Source organism: Phyllobates terribilis, unplaced genomic scaffold (genome assembly GCF_046119375.1).
Source record: "Phyllobates terribilis strain yellow unplaced genomic scaffold, ASM4611937v1 Scaffold_3__8_contigs__length_932513732, whole genome shotgun sequence".
In the NCBI taxonomy this organism is placed as follows: Eukaryota; Metazoa; Chordata; class Amphibia; order Anura; family Dendrobatidae; genus Phyllobates; species Phyllobates terribilis.
This window is the reverse complement of record NW_027362763.1, coordinates 537,839,021-537,857,365: the sequence shown is the minus strand read 5'-3', so window position 1 is coordinate 537,857,365 and position 18,345 is coordinate 537,839,021. Positions and strand designations below refer to the sequence as shown.

Genomic DNA, 18,345 nt, shown 5'->3' with positions numbered 1-18,345 from the left:
TGATTTAAAGGGTTGATCAGGGTCTCTCACTGCATACACACAGATCCCACAATAGACACACTGGGGAGAAGGTGTTATGGGGTTTTTCCTCCAACGGCATTTCTTTTAGGCTCCTTCACTTTCTGTTCCGTCATACACACTAGTCAATTTGACATTACTTCATGTATCACTACATCCAGAACAACTAAAAGAACAAATCTCTGGTGTTCACAAGTTGTGCACAGCCTCCCCCACCCCACCCCCCAAAGTAGTATCTACCAGGTCAGAGGCAAGAAATCTCACACAGCTGTCAAGATAGTGAGAGTGGAGACCCCCCAATGCTCTTAAAGGGCCAGAGATTTTATTATTAAATTAGTGAGATATTTTCTTAGTTTTCCTAATTATATATATGTGGTCTCCTTTTACCTCATCAGGTGATAAGTCCTCTTTCAACTTAAAACTACAGAAGGTGTCACAAAATGTATTATAAACTACAGTAATTTGAGTGGTCATATCAATAAAATGTAATTAAATGGGATATAAAATGTTAAAAATTATCCTGCACACTGCTGCAGTTCCAGGTTTTCTAAAATGTGGTTGCCTATTCATTCTTGAAGTGTTAAACCACACAAATCATGGTCATTTCAGACTTGCTCCATCATTGGGATTTCATAACTTCGCTTCAATGTAGGGATCCTGAGCCTCAAACTTAGTAGCACAATTATTTTAGCTGCGTTTTGTTCTTTTTACAGTGCATAATATAACATGTTTTCCGCATAAACTGAAGCCATCTACATAATAAAATAAATACATTTCTAAAAATGAAGATCAAAGTTACATTTGGAAGCTTGGATGGATACAAAACATTTTTTTTTTCCAAATTCAGTTTTGCTACATTTTGTAAGTATGCTTTATGAATGAAACCATTCTACAGTTTATATATGGATTTATCATAGAAAAGGGAGTAACTAAAAGCATGTTTAAATTACAAGTGTTCTACAGATCCCAAGTCATAGCCAGCACTGCATTCACAATTCTGCAGGCTTCAGAGCTCAAATCTCTGCTTACACAATAGCACATTTACTTACAGCGCTACTTAAAATGCACCAAATTTATCAACAGATATACTACTATTTGTTGAATCTTGGGTGGATTGTAGACCACAAATGGAAATTGTAGCTGGTGCAGATTTCCGCAAAAAATTATCCCAGTTTTAGGCACAAATTCTAGTAAATTTGTTGGCTTCGGTTAGGTCCCACCCTTCCACCTAACCCTTCCTGCTTTTAAGAAAAGCAGCAAAGTGGTGCGAAACATGGCAAAAAGTTACACAAAACTAATTTTTTATACCACAAATATCCTGCGCACAACTTGATTTGTATTCTTAGGACTGACTATTCCTACCAGGTGCTATAGAGTAGGAAGAAAAAAAAATCACTTTCCCACTATATTGTGGGAGCTACGAGTCAAGAAGGTTGTTTGTCAAGAAGAGAGGACTTTGCAAAGACGAGCAGAAAAATTGTAAATGCAGATCCTAAAATAGGCTGTAACCCAGGATCAGCAGAAGGGAACTAATGAAACTAAGGTCCTGTTCATATTTTTTGTCTCATTTTAACTTTTTGAAAACTATAGAGAGCGATCTGACAAGTCCAGAGCTGCCCACATGTGGCTTCTCCCAACTCCATTCCAGGAGACTGACCAGTCAATCAACTAGAGCGGAGTGGGGAGAAGTTGTCTTGGAGTAGCACCGGACCAGTCTCTTCCTACAGCCCCTTGCCGGAACATCAAACTATGTTTTCTCTGAAATACAAGAGCATTCCAGAAGAAGACATAACTGGCTGCAATTGTGCAGAAAAAGCTCTGATTCATGTTGCCCGTGGTTTTGGCAGCATGAATTGAGTGACAAGTTCCCTTTAAAAGATACACATCATGAAAAGCTATTGAAACGATCATGACTTACTAGTTAAATGGACGCCTGTGATAAATGCCATGCAGGAACCTCCACTGTACAACATTTTTTCGCTTCATTCCTCAGAACATAATGCGGTCTATGAATAATTGCTTGGCCAAATCAAATTTTTCTAATGAATAACTATGCAGAAATGATGTATACATGATGGCATTACAGTTTTCTACAAATGGTTACAGCATACATGTACTAGATTATCATACAGCTTTTATTGTATTGAGATTGTCATGGCTTCATCTGTGCAATCTATTTAATCCACATTTTAATTTGCTTACTATTTCTTTCAAACTCGAGAACTGTATCGAAATACTGTTACATCAAACATTTTTTAGAATTTTGTGGCACTAAACAAGTAGAGCACCTGATTGAAAAAAAAAAACAGTGCTTTTCAGAATTAAAATAGAAAAGTCTGATCAAAATAGTTTTTTAATGAAGAAATGTTAAAATATCCAAGTCTCCCTCCCCACTGATAAGTCATTGATCATACGCTTAAAAATGTGGTGGGTTCTGGAGCATTTACGTAGTGTAAAGAGGCGATGAGCACATTTTCTAAAGGAACTGTCACACTGCCGGACCACATCCACTGACCGCTAATAGAAAGGGCCGGTGGGCTGCAATGCCTCAGTATAGCGCAGATTAACAGTGTGTTAACGCTCTACTACAGTAGCACTATGCGCACCAGCTAATTCTTTGCTTCAAATGCATCTACAATAAAAAAAATTAAGGGTATGTGCACACGTTGCGTTTTTTCCATGCTTTTTGCTGCGAAAATGTAATTATTTTACTGTCCAGTGACAGAAATCTCATGCACATGTTGCTTATCTTTTGCTAATTTAAAGCAGTGTCAATTCGATCAGCATTTTTTCAGTATTTTCCACCTATTCTAATGACTGGGAAAAAAACGCATCAGAAACGCGTGGGTTTTTTTATGCAGCGTTTTTCCTGCCTACAAACACCTTTTTGATTCAGAAATGTCTGCAACAAATAATTAACGTCTGCACATACCCTTAGATAAATCCTATCGTGTTGCTCCTATGCATACCTATTTGTTGTGTCTTATTCACCTCCTTTGTCTCCTTTCATAATGTATGTTAGCAAAAAAAAGGGATCAGACGGTAGAGTAAAACAGGACCTCAGAAATGGACCACAGAGAATTTGTCTGCAGTCTTTAACCATGAATACACATAGGATTGCATAGAAGCTGAATACACAAAACTGTAGAACATGTTAAATGAAATTATTAGCAAAATTGCTTTATTTTTTATTGTAGATTCATTAGGGCAAAAAAACAAAAATGAGTTGCAAAATGGTCATTTTTAGAAGACTTTTGACATGTCATAGATTTGATTGGCGAGAGTTGGAGTGCGAGACCCCATTGATTGCTTAAATGGGGCAGAAGCTCTCACCTGAGCTTTGCTCTACTTTTGGGTTGTCAGCACCCAGACTTCCACTATACAAAAGTACTAAAATCTTTCTTTAAATAGTTTAAAAAAATAAAAAGGTCATCAATAGTGCTGCAGACTTAAGAAGAATAGTAATATCAAGTATATTCAGGATAAAACAGTTTCTAATTGATAAAAATAAACTGATAACACTTCTATTTTTGGAAGCATTCCTACTTTACTGCATTTTTTCCACACCGGTCTTAAACTACGGTATAGATATTTCATAGTACTGTGCAAAAGTTTCAGACAGCTGAAAAGAAAATGCTGCAAAGCAAAAATGCTTCCAAAATAGAAATGTTATCAGTTTATTTTATTAAAGTAAGAATGTATTTAGAAATAGAAATGTAGAAATGGTAATAGTTTATTTGTATCAATTAACCAAATGCAAAGTGAGTGAAGAAAAGAGAAATTTAAGGCTCCGAGCATTGGCTTCTGTGAATGGCAGTAACTTTACTGCTATTCAAAGACACCGGAGCAAGATTCGAGGAACGTGGACTACATCTGAGCTTGTAATACCACACAGATTCAATGATTTCGACATTAGTGCTCTGTGGGGGCTGTATCATTACTTCCAGGACTCCTTGTTCTTCTTTACACTGACGGTAGTTCTTTAATATTAATTGTATGTTTAGGGTATGTCCAGCTTAATTAACGACATATTTAATCCTGACAAAATCTCCAAAAAAGCAGCCCAACACTTGCAAGGAACCTCCACCATGCTTACCTGCAGACACTAATTATTGTACCGCTTGCCGGCCCTTTGACAAACAAACTTCTTTCCATAACAGACAAATATTTAAATTTTTGACTCATCGTCCATAGCACCTGCTGCCATATATCTGCACCCCAGTTCTTATGTTTTAATACATAGTTAAAAGTTGTTTCCATGTCAAATTTATGACTTTTTAATCACAATTGTTTGATGAAGACCACTTTTGGGCAGACTTCTCAGAGTAGTGGCTGGGTCTCACTGGTTGCTGCCAGTTCTGAATGGATGGCAATGCTCAACATCTTCTGATTTGGAAAGGAAACAAGCATGAAGTGTCTTTTGCACTATGTTTTCTTGTCCATCTACTGCGTCTACAGTGGCCATTTCTCGGTGTTTATTCAAAAGAGCTAGAACAGCACATCTTGAAATTTTTGCCTGGGAGAGACCTTGCTGATGCAGTATAACTACCTTGTGTCTTGTTGCTGTGCTCAGTCTTGCCATAGTCCTACCTGTGACTTGAAACGGTCTTCCACAACCTCACCTTTGTAGCAGAGTTTAGCTGTTCCTCACCCAGTTTAAACTTCCAGTCTAAACCTCCAACATAGCTATTTCTGTTTAACTTTGATTCAACCTACATATGAAAATGATGATAATCATCACCTGTTTGGTGGTATAATTGGCTACTCCTACACCTGACGATAATTCTACAAAATCCCTGACTTTTTGTAAGTGTACCTAGAAGAACTGATACTATTTGGAAGGTAAAAAAGGTGGTCACACTAAGTACTGATTTGATCTAAATTTCTCTTTTGTGTATTCACTTTGCATTTTGTCAATTGATAAAAAAATAAACTAATAACAGTTCTATTTTTGAAAGCATTCTTCCTTTGCATCATTTTTCTACACCTGCCTTAAACCTTCGCACAATACAGTATATACAAATACACACATACATACACCATACACAAACATGTGTGCACATATACAGTCATGGGCCAAAGTTACACGAAAATAGAGACTTTACATTAATGACACTTCCTCTTAATATATATAACCTACAACAACATGGAAGCACAAGCCACTGTAATAGATATACCAATCGTTATTAATAAGAATTAAACACATAACAACATATTAAAAAAGGGGAACACATAGCAGAATTAACCCCATCAACTGGCTATACCGATTCATTCCACAGGAGGGCGCTCAAGCTCCATAAACAGACTAAAATATCATCACAAAGAGTTTTTAATATAATTCTCAAAATAATTGCACCCTAAATGAGGTGAGGATATTGATAAAGTGCATATGTGCCAAATTACAAATAATATATGATAAATATCCAAGTTGTTCAATGTAACTACACAGAAAGAGTATATAGTATAAAATCAAGCATTGCCTAATATATATATATACTGTGAGGAGACAAAATGCAAGATGCTTGCGCGGACAAACAGTCCTGCTATCAATAATGTAACATACACTTAAATCGCACAGTATGACGTGCCTAGCATAGTGCAAAGGCACATAGAGTAGCATGCAAGATATATGCCATACAAGAAGTCATGAAAAGAAAAGTGCTGGTGCAACTTATCAACGTGTTACTGGCCCCGACGCTCGTTTCACGGTATGCTTCTTCCTGGGGGATAGGCCTAGACATTTTGTCTCCTCACAGTATGTATAAATTAGGCACTGCTTGATTTTATACTATATACTCTTTCTTTCTAGTAACATTGAACAACTTGGATATTTATCATATATTATTTGTAATTTGGCACATATGCACTTTATCAATATCCTCACCTCATTTAGGGTGCAAATATTTTGTAGATTATATTAAAAACTCTTTATGCTGATATTGTAGTCTGTTTATGCAGCTTGAGCGCCCTCCTGTGAAATGAATCAGTATAGCCAGTTGATGGGGTTAATTCTGCTATGTTTTCCCCTTTTTAATATGGTTTTATGTGTTTAATTCTGATTAATAAAGATTGGTTTATCTATTACAATGGTTTGTGCTTCCATGTTGTTGTAGGTTATATATTCATGGCCAAAAGTGTTGGCACCCTTGAAATTTTTCCAGAAAATGAAGTATTTCTCCCAGAAAATTATTGCAATTAATACGTGTTTTGTTATACACAAGTTTACTTCCTTTGTATGTATTAGAACAAAACAACAAAACAGAAAAAAAGGCAAATTGGACATAATTTCACACAAAACCCCAAACATGGGCCAGACAAAATTACTGGCACCTTTCCAAATTGGAGGTAAACAACTTTGTTTCAAGAATGTGATGCTCGTTCAAAGTCACCTATGGCAAGTAACAGGCATGAGCAATATGAAAATTACACCTGAAACCAGATAAAAAGGTGACAAGTTGACTCAATCTTTGCATTGTGTGTCTATGAGTGCCACACTCAGCATGGAGAACAGAAGAGAACGGTCTGAGGATTTGGGAACCAAAATTGTTGAAAAATATCAACAATCTCAAGGTTACAAGTCCATCTCCAGAGATCTTGATGTTCTTTTGTCCTCGATGCACAACATAATCAAGAAGTTTACAATCCAAGTAGCTAATTTCCCTGAACGTGATCGGCAGAGAAAAATTGACGAAAAGTTGCAACAAATGATAGTCCGGATGGTTCAAAAGTAGCCCCAATCAAGTTAATATGAAATTCAAGCTGTGCTGCAGGCTCAGGGTGCATCAGTGTCAATGCAAACTATCCATTGACATTTGAACTATATGTAACGCTATGGCAGGAGACCCAGAAGGACCCCAGTGGTGACACAGAGACATAAAAAAGATAGACTGCAGTTTGCCAAAATGTACATGAGTAAGCCAAATTCCTTCTGGGAAAGCGTCTTGTGGACAGATGAGACCAAGATAGAGCTTTTTGCTAAAGCACATCTTTCTACTGTTTACCGAAAACAGAGTGAGGCCTATAAAGAAAAGAACACAGTACCTACAGTCAAATATGGTGGAGGTTCAAAGATGTTTTGGGATTGTTTTGCTGCCTCTGGCACTGGGTGCCTTGACTGTGACCAAGGCACATCATGAAACTTGAAGATTACAAAGGGATTTTGGGTGGCAATGTAGTGCTCATTGTTCATTAAGCTGGGTTTGCGTCCTAGGTCTTGCAGCAGGACAATGACCCCAAACACACTTCAAGAAGCACCCAGAAATGGATGGAAACAAAGTGCTGGAGAGTTCTGAAGTGCCCAGCAATCGGTCCGGATCTAAATCCCATTGAACACCTGTGGAGAAATCTTAAAATTGTTGTTGGTGGAATGCACCCTTCAAATATGAGAGACCTGGAACAGTTTGCAAAAGAAGAGTGGTCCAAAATTCCAGTTGAGAGGTGAAAGAAGCTTGTTGATGGTTACAGGAAGCGATTGATTGCAGTTATTTATTATAAAGGGTGTGCAACCAAATAACAATTTACAGTGCCAACCATTTTGCCCAGCCCATTTTTAGGGTTTTGTGTGAAATGGTGTTCAATTTGCCCTTTTTGCTCAGTTTTTTTGTGTTGTACCAATACACACAAAGGAATACACGTGTATAATAAACAGGCGTAATTACAATAATTTTCTGGGAGAAATGCTTCATTTTCTGGAACAATTTCAAGGGTGCCAACACGGCCATGACTGTACATAAATGTGTACACATATACATGCATTTGTAGAGAAAATTATTTTAATAAATAGCCCTAAAAGGGTTAAAGCAATCAATCTAAAAAGCTGTTTCAAAGACTTCATGGAATCCATTCAGATACAAAGAAGAGAGTTTATAAATTAAAAATGCCTTACACTGCTTGAATTTTTAAAGGCTGTTTGGCACCTCCATTAGAATTTGCTCTATTGGATGGATCGTAATTCTGATGAACTCCGATACATGTTCAAGGGTAAAATGTCTAGACACACTGTGCTGTAAAATTGAATTTCATTCATCCTGTGTCACAGCTGTTGGGCTTTTACTACCACACCTGTAGGAACCTTTTATGTAGGGAAGAGTTAAGACTTTTTTCTTTTAATCACCTTTCTCAGTCGACTGAGGGCCAATGAGTTTTTACAGCACTATGGTCCCAATTTATCAAGACAGGCGTTATTCACACTGGTCTTGATGAGGGGGATTGTTGGAGGTAGATGCTTCTAATTCATTAAAAGATGCCTTGCCACTAATCTTACTCTAGTCGGGGACTGGAGGAAGATTTCTGGTGTAAGGTATGCCACAGCTCGTCATGACTTAGACAAAAGATGGCATGAAACATTGGCATGAAAACGCCACAATTTGCAACATTTTTGCCTAACTCTGTGTCTTGCAAAAGTTTTGTGACTCTTCAAAGCGATTTGGTGAATCGGGGTCAGTGTAGACATTTTACTCTCAAACATGGATCAAATTCCATCTGCAAAAATTCAAGCAGTGTGAGTTTTGGATTTATAAACTCTCTCACTTGTATCCAATGAACTCAATAAAGTTGTTCTTGAAGCAGCTTTTTAGGGTATGGTTTTTACACGATTTTATTTAATTTTACTCACTTATATAGCACCATTAAAAAAAAACAAGTACTCAAGCCAGCTACGTTAATGGAATAATACAAAACGTTAAAGACCCTTGGAAGGTGAGGAAGAGCAAAAAAATGGAAAAGTCCGCATGGGGTTAACTTCCTATGCCTGTATCCAAGGGCTCAAATCCAACCAGAGGTGTTTTATAAAATATTTTATAAAATATTTATTTTTCTTCTGTCACATCAGGACTTTTGACCCAACCAACCCCATTATTTCATTCCCTTTTCCTGTCTGATGTATATAAATCGCTGCTGTTTGTTACGTAATATGACCTGAGGAAGGCACTGGTCTAGTGGCGAAACGTATACGCTATTTTATCCTAAAAAAAATTACATTACTCTTCTATCTTCTTAAGTCAGCAGATTTTTTTTTTTTAACTATTGTCAAACCGACAATATGACAGATCGGAATTTGGGGTTGAACTGCAGCTGATTTACCATATTTTTGTCTTGAAGCATTTTCTGACTATAAGTAGAATATTCTCAGAAGGTGTGTATACTACCTTGAACCCATTACATGAGGTTATCTACACTATGGAGTGCCCTATATTTTTATTCATTAGCTGACATCTCTCTATGACATGTCAAACGTTTTCTAAAATTACAGGTACTCTTTAAATTCAAGGGAACATGTATAGCCTGCCATAGACGAAGAAGGGCTAATTAACATCGTGTCTTTTTGTTTCCATCCGACCAAAGGGATTAATTCTAATACCTCGAGTTTTATGCATACCATTTTAAAATATATTAAAAAACAATTTCAAGAATTATACCATTTGTCCAACTAGAAAAAATCCTACCGAAAAAAACAAATGGCTTCAAATATCAAATTCATTTTAAAAAATATCTAAAATTTACTTTGGTGGAAAGGGAGATTTTTTTTTTTTCACTTAAGTGCTAAATCAGCGGGGCGTAATTTAAATAGAAATTACAGTACTAACCCCAAATACTTAAACAAGACAGAAAAAAATACACTTTGCTGGCGTAGACTTACATTCACCCGTCACAATTTCATGTTACACTTCCCACTTCAAAAAGGGGAAATTGCAATTTCTATGTACAAGATTTAGTAACATAATTCAAAGGAAAAATGCTGCAATAGTTTTAGAATTAGAAAACAAAAGTTATTTTCTTACACAATATTTCCTATAAAAGATATGTAACAAAGTAGTAATACCTATAAAATGGCTATTACTAAAACAAAGCTTTCGTCAATAGGCCTCTACTACTTTGAATGAGGAAAATGGCTTCACAAAGTGGTAGTCTAGATTCCCACAGTGAGGGCACTGTTGAACGTTGCTGTATTCTGAAAAATACTGCATTCCAATGCGTACATCGATGACTGGCTTCCCACAATGCTTGCAGTTCAGCCGGGCCTAAAATAACCAAGAAAAGGCGATTAACTAGCAGACAATGTCAGAACATATAGGGATTACAGCAATTCAGCCTGTAATAACGGTGTCAGTAATACCTATCATGTATCTAAGAAGCTGCAGGCTCTGCATATAGTGGGTACGGAAAGTATTCAGACCCCTTTAAATTTTTCACTCTTTGTTTCATTGCAGCCATTTGGTAAATTCTAAAAAGTTCAATTTTTTTTCTCATTAACCCCTTTAAAGCCCAAGACAAACTAATACGTACCTGCGCCCTGGGCTTTAAGAGCCAGACACGTATTAGTAAGTCTTTGCGATCGCGCCCGCACACAGGCTGTGTGGGTGCGATCGCCGCTGGGTGTCAGCTGTCATAGCTGACACCCAGTGCTATATGCTGGAAGCGGTCCCGCACCGCTCCCGGCACATTAACCCCCACAATGCTGCGATCAAAGTCGATCGCAGCATTGCGGTGACAAGGGGAGGTGATCGGGATACTCACCTCTCCTGCTGGCCTCCAGTGCTGTCTGCCGCGGCTTCCCGGATGTTGCCATGACGACCCAATGTCGTCACGACAACATCCGGGTCACCAGACAGCAGGAAGATATTTTGGTCATGCGCAGTGCATGACCAAAATATCTTCTGCATCGCTGACAGCCTGTATAGCACAGTGATGGTGCTCCATCCCTATGCTATACAGGCGATCAGAATAAAAAAAGTGAAAGTCCCATAGTGGGACAAAGAATAAAAGTAAAAAAAAGTGTCAGAAAGTGAAAAAATAAAATAAAAAAATAAATAAAAAACGAAGCAAAAAACAATGTTATATCATCATACCGCCAAACAAAAAATGGAATATCACGAGATCAAAAAGACGAATATAAATAAAAATGGTACCGCTGAAAACGTCATCTTGCCCCGCAAAAAACAAGCCGCCATACAGCTCCATCAGCCGAAAAATAAAAAAGTTATAGCTCTCAGAATAAAACGATGCAAAAAAATATTTTTTTCTATAAAATAGTTTTTGTGTAAAAGCACCAAAATATAAAAAAAAGATATAAATGTGGTACCGCTGTAAACGTACTGACCCGAAAAATAAAGCTACCTTATAAAATTTACCACACGCGGAACAGCATAAAAAAATTTAAGAAAGCGATCAAAAAATGTCACCTGCCTGAAAATGGCACCAATAAAAACATCATCTCATCCGCAAAAAACAAGCTGTCACATGACTCTGTCGGCCAAAATATGGAAAAATTATAGCTCTCAAATATGGAGATTTTACAAAAAAAAATGCGTCTTTTAGTGTGTGACAGCTGTCAATCATAAAAACCCCGATATGATTCTGGTATCGCTGTAATCACACCGACCCGAAGAATGAAGTCATCTAATCAGGGCGGAACGGTGGCATACTGATAGGGAATCTAGATTGTGAGCCCCGATGGGGACAGCGGCAATAATGTATGTAAAGCGCTGCTTTACATACATTAACAAGATTCTTATTATTATTAATCACTTATACCACATGAGGAACGGCGTAAAAAATAAACTCTAGGGTTAGGGTTAGGGTTGTGCTAGGGTTGGGGTTGGGATTTTTTTCAAAAGTAACAAAAAAAAAAAAAAAAAAGATGACGATATGGCGACTAGTGTTGAGCGCAAGTGCTCGCTACTTCAGTTTGCATCGGGTGCTCGGGTATGCACTGAGTATCGCGGGTGCTCGAGTGACATGCTCGAGTCTCCGCCCCATATGCTTCGCGGCCAAAAAAACCTGGCGGGGTTTGGCTGCCATGCACGAGCGATCCCCGCATGTTTGTTTTTTTGGGTGTCTAATAACCGTGAAACATGTGGGCGGGGACTCGAGCATGTCACTCGAGCACGCGCGATACATGGTGCATACCCAAGTACCCGATGCAAACTCAAGTAGCGAGCACTTGCGCTCAAGACTAATGAAAACTTATTCAATATGATGACCTAATGTTATCAAATTCTGTGTCGTACCTCTGGGTTCAAAATGTTCACTATACCCCTTGATAAAATCCTTGAGGGGTGTAGTTTCCAAAATGGGGTCACTTGTGGGGGGGTTTCCACTATTTAGGCACATCAGGGGCTCTCCAAACGCGACATGGCGTCCGCTCTCGATTCCAGCCAATTTTGCTCTCAAAAAGTCACAGTGCTCCTTCTGAACTCTGCTGTGCGCCCAAACACTGTATTTTCCCCACATATGGGGGATTGGCGTACTCAGGAGAAATTGCACAAAAGTTTTTGGGGTCCATTTTCTCCTCTTACCCTTGTGAAAATAAAACAATTGTGGCTAAAACATAATTTTTGTGGAAAAAGTTTGATTTTTTTATTTTCATGGCTCCATGTTATAAACTTCTGTAAAACACTTGGGGGTTCAGGGTGTTCACCACACATCTAGATAAGTTCCCTGAGGGGTCTAGTTTTCAAAAATGGTGTCACTTGTGGGGGGTTTCCACTGTTTAGGCACATCAGGGGCTCCCCAAACGCAACATGGAATCCGCTAATTATTCAAGCAAATTTTACATTCAAAAAGTCAAATGGCGCTCCTTCCCTTCCGAACCCTGCCGTGCGCCCAAACAGTGGTTTTCCCCCACATAAGGGGTATCTGCTTACTCAGGAGAAATTGCACAACAAACTGCATGGTGCAATTTCTCCTGTTACCCTTATGAAAATGCAAAATTGGGGGCTGAAAAACATTTTTGTGGGAAAAATGTGAAAATTTTATTTTTACGGCTCAATGTTATAAACTTCTGTGAAGCACCTGGGGGTTCAAGGTGCTCACCACACATCTAGATAAGTTCCCTGAGGGGTCTAGTTTCCAAGTCAAATGGCGCTCCTTCCCTTCCGAACCCTGCCGTGCGCCCAAACAGTGTTTTTTCCCCACATATGGGGTATCTGCGTGCTCAGGGGAAATTGCACAACAAATGTTGGGGTCCATTTTCTCCTGTTACTCCTGCGAAAATTAAAAAAAAAAATGGGTCTAAGGTAACATTTTTGTGAAAAGTTTAAATGTTCATTTTTTTCTTCCACATTCCAAAAATTTCTGTGAAGCACCTGAAGGGTTAATAAAGTTCTTGAATGTGGTTTTGAGCACCTTAAGGGGTGCAGTTTTTAGAATGGTATCACTTTTGGTTCTTTTCTGTCATAAAGACCCCTCGAAGTGACTTCAAATGTGATGTGGTCCCTAAAAAAATGGTTTTGTAAATTTTGTTGGAAAAATGAGAAATCGCTGGTCAAATTTTAACCCTTATAGCTCCCTAATAAAAAAAAAAATTGGGTTCCAAAATTGTGCTGATGTAAAGTAGACATGTGGGAAATGTTATTTATTAACTATTTTGTGTGACATATCTCTCTGATTTAAGGGCATAAAAATTCAAATTTTGAAAATAGCAAAATTTTCAAGATTTTGGTCAAATGTCCGGTTTTTTTCACATAACGCAAGTGATATCGAAGAAGCTTTACCACAATCATGAAGTACAATAAGTCACGAAAAAACATTCTCAGAATCAGGGGGATCCGTTGAAGCGTTCCAGAGTAATTACCTCAAAGTGACAGTGGTCAGAATTGTAAAAATTGGCCCTGTCATTAACGTGCAAACCACCTTGGATTGTAAAAGGGTCAAAGTACACTCTGCACCCCACCTTGACTGAAAAAAACAGAAATGTAGAAAATTTTGCCAATTTATTAAAAAAGAAAAACTGAAATATTACATGCAGAGCCGGCTCCAGGTTTTTGTGGGCCCCGGGCGAAAGAGTCTCAGTGGACCCCTTTAGCACATACCATGTGTAAGGCAGCACTAGTCATCATCCTGGGGGATACTCGCTGCATCGGGTAAATTAAGCACACATGCAATGTCCTTCCGGTATTTTCTCAATACAGCAGTTTATTATATTATCATAAACCGCATATCACACAGTCCTTCTTAGTTTATCACCGGCATGTTTACACACTTAACATCCGGGAGTAGCAGACAGGCCCAATTGGCCCAAGTTACAGCCTTCAGCAAGGTAATACTATAGCAATGTCTATATAAGTGTCCATATAACAAAGTGTATTACCTTTGCCGGGTTTAGTTGCTGCAGTCCAGGTGGGGGTCTCTAGCCGTCGTCCCGTCTAAGGCTACTGGAATGTTTCACGCACACACATCCAGTCTTCACCAAGCCGCTGCCTTCCAAGGCCACTAGCATCTACACAAGATCCAGCGTCGACCTTTCAGGCTGCCAGGCTTCACGGTATCACGGTGTCCCACACACACGGGGAACAAGCCTCACGCCCAACACACCGAACACACCTGTCTCCCATCAAGCAGGGTTTATATATCCATCCCGTGCACACACACACACACACACACACACACACACACACAGACAGGACCTTGCTGATGTCACAGTCATGTGATCAGACAGACATTCTGTGCGCGCAGGACCTGTGCTATGTCACAGTCATGTGACCAGTCACCTGAGGGGGAAGGTACATGATCAGGTAAAACACATCCTGGACCATTACCGTAATGCCAGCAAGTCGCTGCATTACATATCCCCCCCCTCTGTTCAAACTTGTGGGGTTGAACACATAACATACACAATCATTATAACCCCCAGCTCTGTTCAAACTTGTGGGGTTGAACACATAATATACACAATGACATTATAACCCCCAGTTCACATAGAGACCATGTACTTTACAATTGTGCTACTCAGCCCCTGGAACATTAGTCAACGACATTAGCCCATTCCTTAGGGACCTACCATTTGTCACGGTCACTGACTTCGTCAGGTCACCTTTCCGGGTCGTAACCTTGTCAGAGCTCCCCCGCTCCCAGCGGTCAGTTTTAACCTTGTCAGGTCTCCCCCGCTCCCAGCGGTCAGTCATAATTTTGGCAGACCTCCCCCGCTCCCAGCGGTCAGTCGTAACCTTGTCAGGTCTCCCCGGCTCCCAGCGGTCAGTCATACAGCGGTGTGACTCACATGCCTTGGTATCTAAGGTCCGGTTCGACTCCGTACTGTCCCGTCCTCTATTGGGTCGTTTGTATGGGCTGCTTAAACCTGAGTTACTGGAGGTCTCACTACCTCTAAACCCACGCCCACTACTCTCAGGACATCTTGAAAGGTCCTTAACTCCAGCTATAGCTGTTCTGTTATTTAGGGGGCCCTTTCTCTGTCTGGTCTCATAATTTCTAGACGGCTGCCATCTTCTGCTACTCAGATGATGCCGTCTATCCACTCGCAGTCTAGCGAGATTCAACTGTTCTACCTCTCGCAGGTAGGTCACTCGGTACTCCAACAGCATGCGCATATATCCCAGGCTTTCTTCCGTTCCTACAGCGGAGAATGACACCATGCCGTCTTCGTCTGGTATTCAGGCCTGATGATCACGTGGACTGATTACTTTCACCACACCAGACTTCTTGACCATCATCTGCATGGCTCGACCATTTCTCCCATCGAGCTTCCTCACCAGAACATGAGGCACCCGGGTGACCTCTTCACGCATACTGTGAGCTTTCCTCATCAACTCCAGTTGTCTAACGGCTTGTTCCGTCTTCAACCGGAGAAACCGCTTCGTGCGAATACATCGCCAGTGCATGTCACTTAGGATCGCCACCCTCTTTACTGTGACTTCGGTCATGGACAGGACCACCAGCTGTTTAGCTTCCGAGGTCGAGTACACCTTACAGGCTCCCACGGCCTTCTTAAACTCCTCATGCACGGACTCACTGTTGCATTCTTCCCTCAAATCCTCGGGTACATCTACGAGGCACTTGTACCGAGACGTTTCGGTCTCACCAGTGGTTTCCAGACGATCAACCAGCTCAGGTTTCAGGGACAACTGACCTCCAGCTTCTTCACCCTGTATGCTTCCCCTGAGCTGACTCACAGCTACAAATTCACGAATTTTCGTCTTGACCACTTCCATCTCATATTTATCTGTGGTTAACACTCTCTTAGCTCTCCTCAGGTCCACCTTCTCATGGTATAAGGGAGTGAGTGCAACGTGTTCGCCCTTTTCCTTCTCCAAGAAGGCCTCGTTCACTGAGTGATACTTTGTCAGGCGACTTTTGAGCCCGGAAACTTCTTCCTCTAGCTTCGCCACTCGCCTCTCAGCAGCCCGTCTCTGAAGCTCTTCCTGCTTCCAATGGGTTTGTAGCGACTCCTTGAGCTCCTTGATCTCGGCTCCTACATCCACCGAATCATCCGAGCTCACATCACTCGAGGAGGTATCTGCTTCATACCTCCCATCACCAGCAGCCAACTCCTGGCCCTGGTCTGTGGCTTCTCCGATAGACTCCTCCATCTGTTTCTGCTCAGCCTCCATCTTGCTGAGCCTTTCCTTAAGGCACGTCTCTGCCCTCTGGAGATTATCACAGAACGTCTGCAGCTCCTTCACCTGAGCTTCCAGACCTAAGGTCCTTCTGTGGAGATCACCATTTTCATTACGGGTATCCTGCAGAGTGGTCTCAACCACTTGGCGCATGTGCTCTGCATCCACCTTATCATCCTCTAGTTTTCCTTTAACCCTGAGGAGATCCTCATAGTCTCTCTTGATTTGTTGCAGTTCCCTCATGAGTTCACCATATTCCTTCTTGGAGTCACATAGCTCCAGGTTGAACTGTTCGTGCAGTCGTTTTAGGTTTTGGTAACGTCCGGAAACTTCAACCTGCAGCGCCTCTTTTAAGGCAGACAGCTCTCTATCCCTCTGGTGTAGTCCCTCATCCAGCTTTTGCTTCACTTGTATCAGCTCTACGTGTACCAGGGAGAACGTATCTTTCAACTCGCACAGCTCATCTTCAAACTCCGTTTTGTCAAGCCCCAACTGAAAAACCTCCTCTTTATTTCTCTGGAACTTTTCCTTCCAATTGTTGACTTCCTTGCTGTTTTCCTCCAGTTCTCGCTGCAAGTTCCTCACAACCTGGTTTATTTTCTGCCGTTCAGACTCCAGGCCCAGCTGGTCTGAGGACACTATCTCCAGGTTTCCACATAGTTGCTGCACGTCACTCTGACACTGCTGGCTGATAGGCTCCAGCTCTTGGTCACAACTGGCCGCCTCCTCTTTCAGGGCTGTCAGATCCTTCTGACTCGGTACCGTACCGGAGGTTGCTACTGGCAAAGTCACCTCCTATTCTGCCTCGGAAGGAGAATCCACCCTTGAAACAAAGGCACACAGTACTACATTTTCCTTATTTTCACTTTCAGCCAAGTCTACAGGAGCAACCTTTTTGTGGCCCTTGCGCCATCTACGAGATCGGGACTTTCTCACCTCGTCTAGCCCCTCCTGACTGACCTCTCCTTCTACTTTCGTAGTGTCACCGTCAGCTACGGGGTCTGTGTCACTCCCCATGGTGTTGTGGACTAACAGGTCACCTCCCACTTTGACGTCACCCCCTTCTACTGGAGCTACCCCGTTATCAACGGTCACATTGTCATTTTTAGGAGGTACCAACCCACCACCAGTAATTTTTTTGATTTTCTATCCTCCATGCTGTTTTGAACAACCGTCCCTTTTTTAGACTCCGCCCCCTTTTTAACAACCACATCGGCAGGGGAATTTTTACAAGAAAAATCAACAATAGTCTTAGGACTCAGTTCACAACAGCTCTTACCACCTCCCCGGGCACTCTGGGACAACAATGGCGCCCCCAGAGAGTTCAAGGAATGGTCCACTACCGCCTTTCTGTAAAGGGCCAACAGCTACCGCCCTTCCTGCACCACGACCTCTTGTCGTTTCTTCCATACCTGCTGTTGTTTCTCAAATGCCTGCTGCGAGTCCTGTTGTTGTTTCTCCAATGCCTGCTGCTGCGACTCCAACAGGCATTTCAATCGCTCAACAGCTTCAGACTCATCTGCTGCTCCCTTCACAGCCATCATTATCTGCTCCTGCATTTCTTCAGGAAACTCTATTACGCCGAAGAGCGATTGCACACGGTCATCTAACTCCTTCTCCATTCCGTCTGGAGATACTGCACCATTCACGGCCATCACGGTACACACTAGACACTTTACACCGCTCTCCCAAAAAATTTTCGTGACCCCGCCGAGCCACAGCAAAACCGGATTTGAGTGCGACGACAACCTTCGCAACCCCGCCGAGTTGCAGCCAGATGTTTTAAACTTCTTGAGCCCCGCCGAGCCACAGCAAAACAGGTTTGAGTGCGACGACAATCTTCGCAACCCCACCGAGTTGCAGCCAGATGCTTTAATCCACACTCGTCGTCCTGTGCCGTTGCCCCTAGCAACCGGGCTGCAGTTGCCCCTAGCAACTGGGTTGTCGTTGCCGCTAGCAACCGGGCTGCAGTTGC

At 41.2% G+C, this 18,345-nt stretch overlaps 1 protein-coding gene across 2 annotated transcripts in view; it reads right to left on the bottom strand.

Moving 5' to 3' along the window:
* Positions 1-9,446: 9,446 nt before the first annotated feature.
* The window catches only part of HECA (hdc homolog, cell cycle regulator), a 71,008-nt gene continuing 62,109 nt past the window's right edge, over positions 9,447-18,345 (bottom strand). For both annotated transcript variants that reach the window (XM_073671345.1, XM_073671346.1), the window contains one exon: positions 9,447-10,037. In XM_073671345.1, coding sequence (XP_073527446.1) covers positions 9,873-10,037 — 165 coding nt within the window. In that variant the 3' untranslated portion in view covers positions 9,447-9,872. The remainder of the gene's footprint in view (positions 10,038-18,345) is intronic.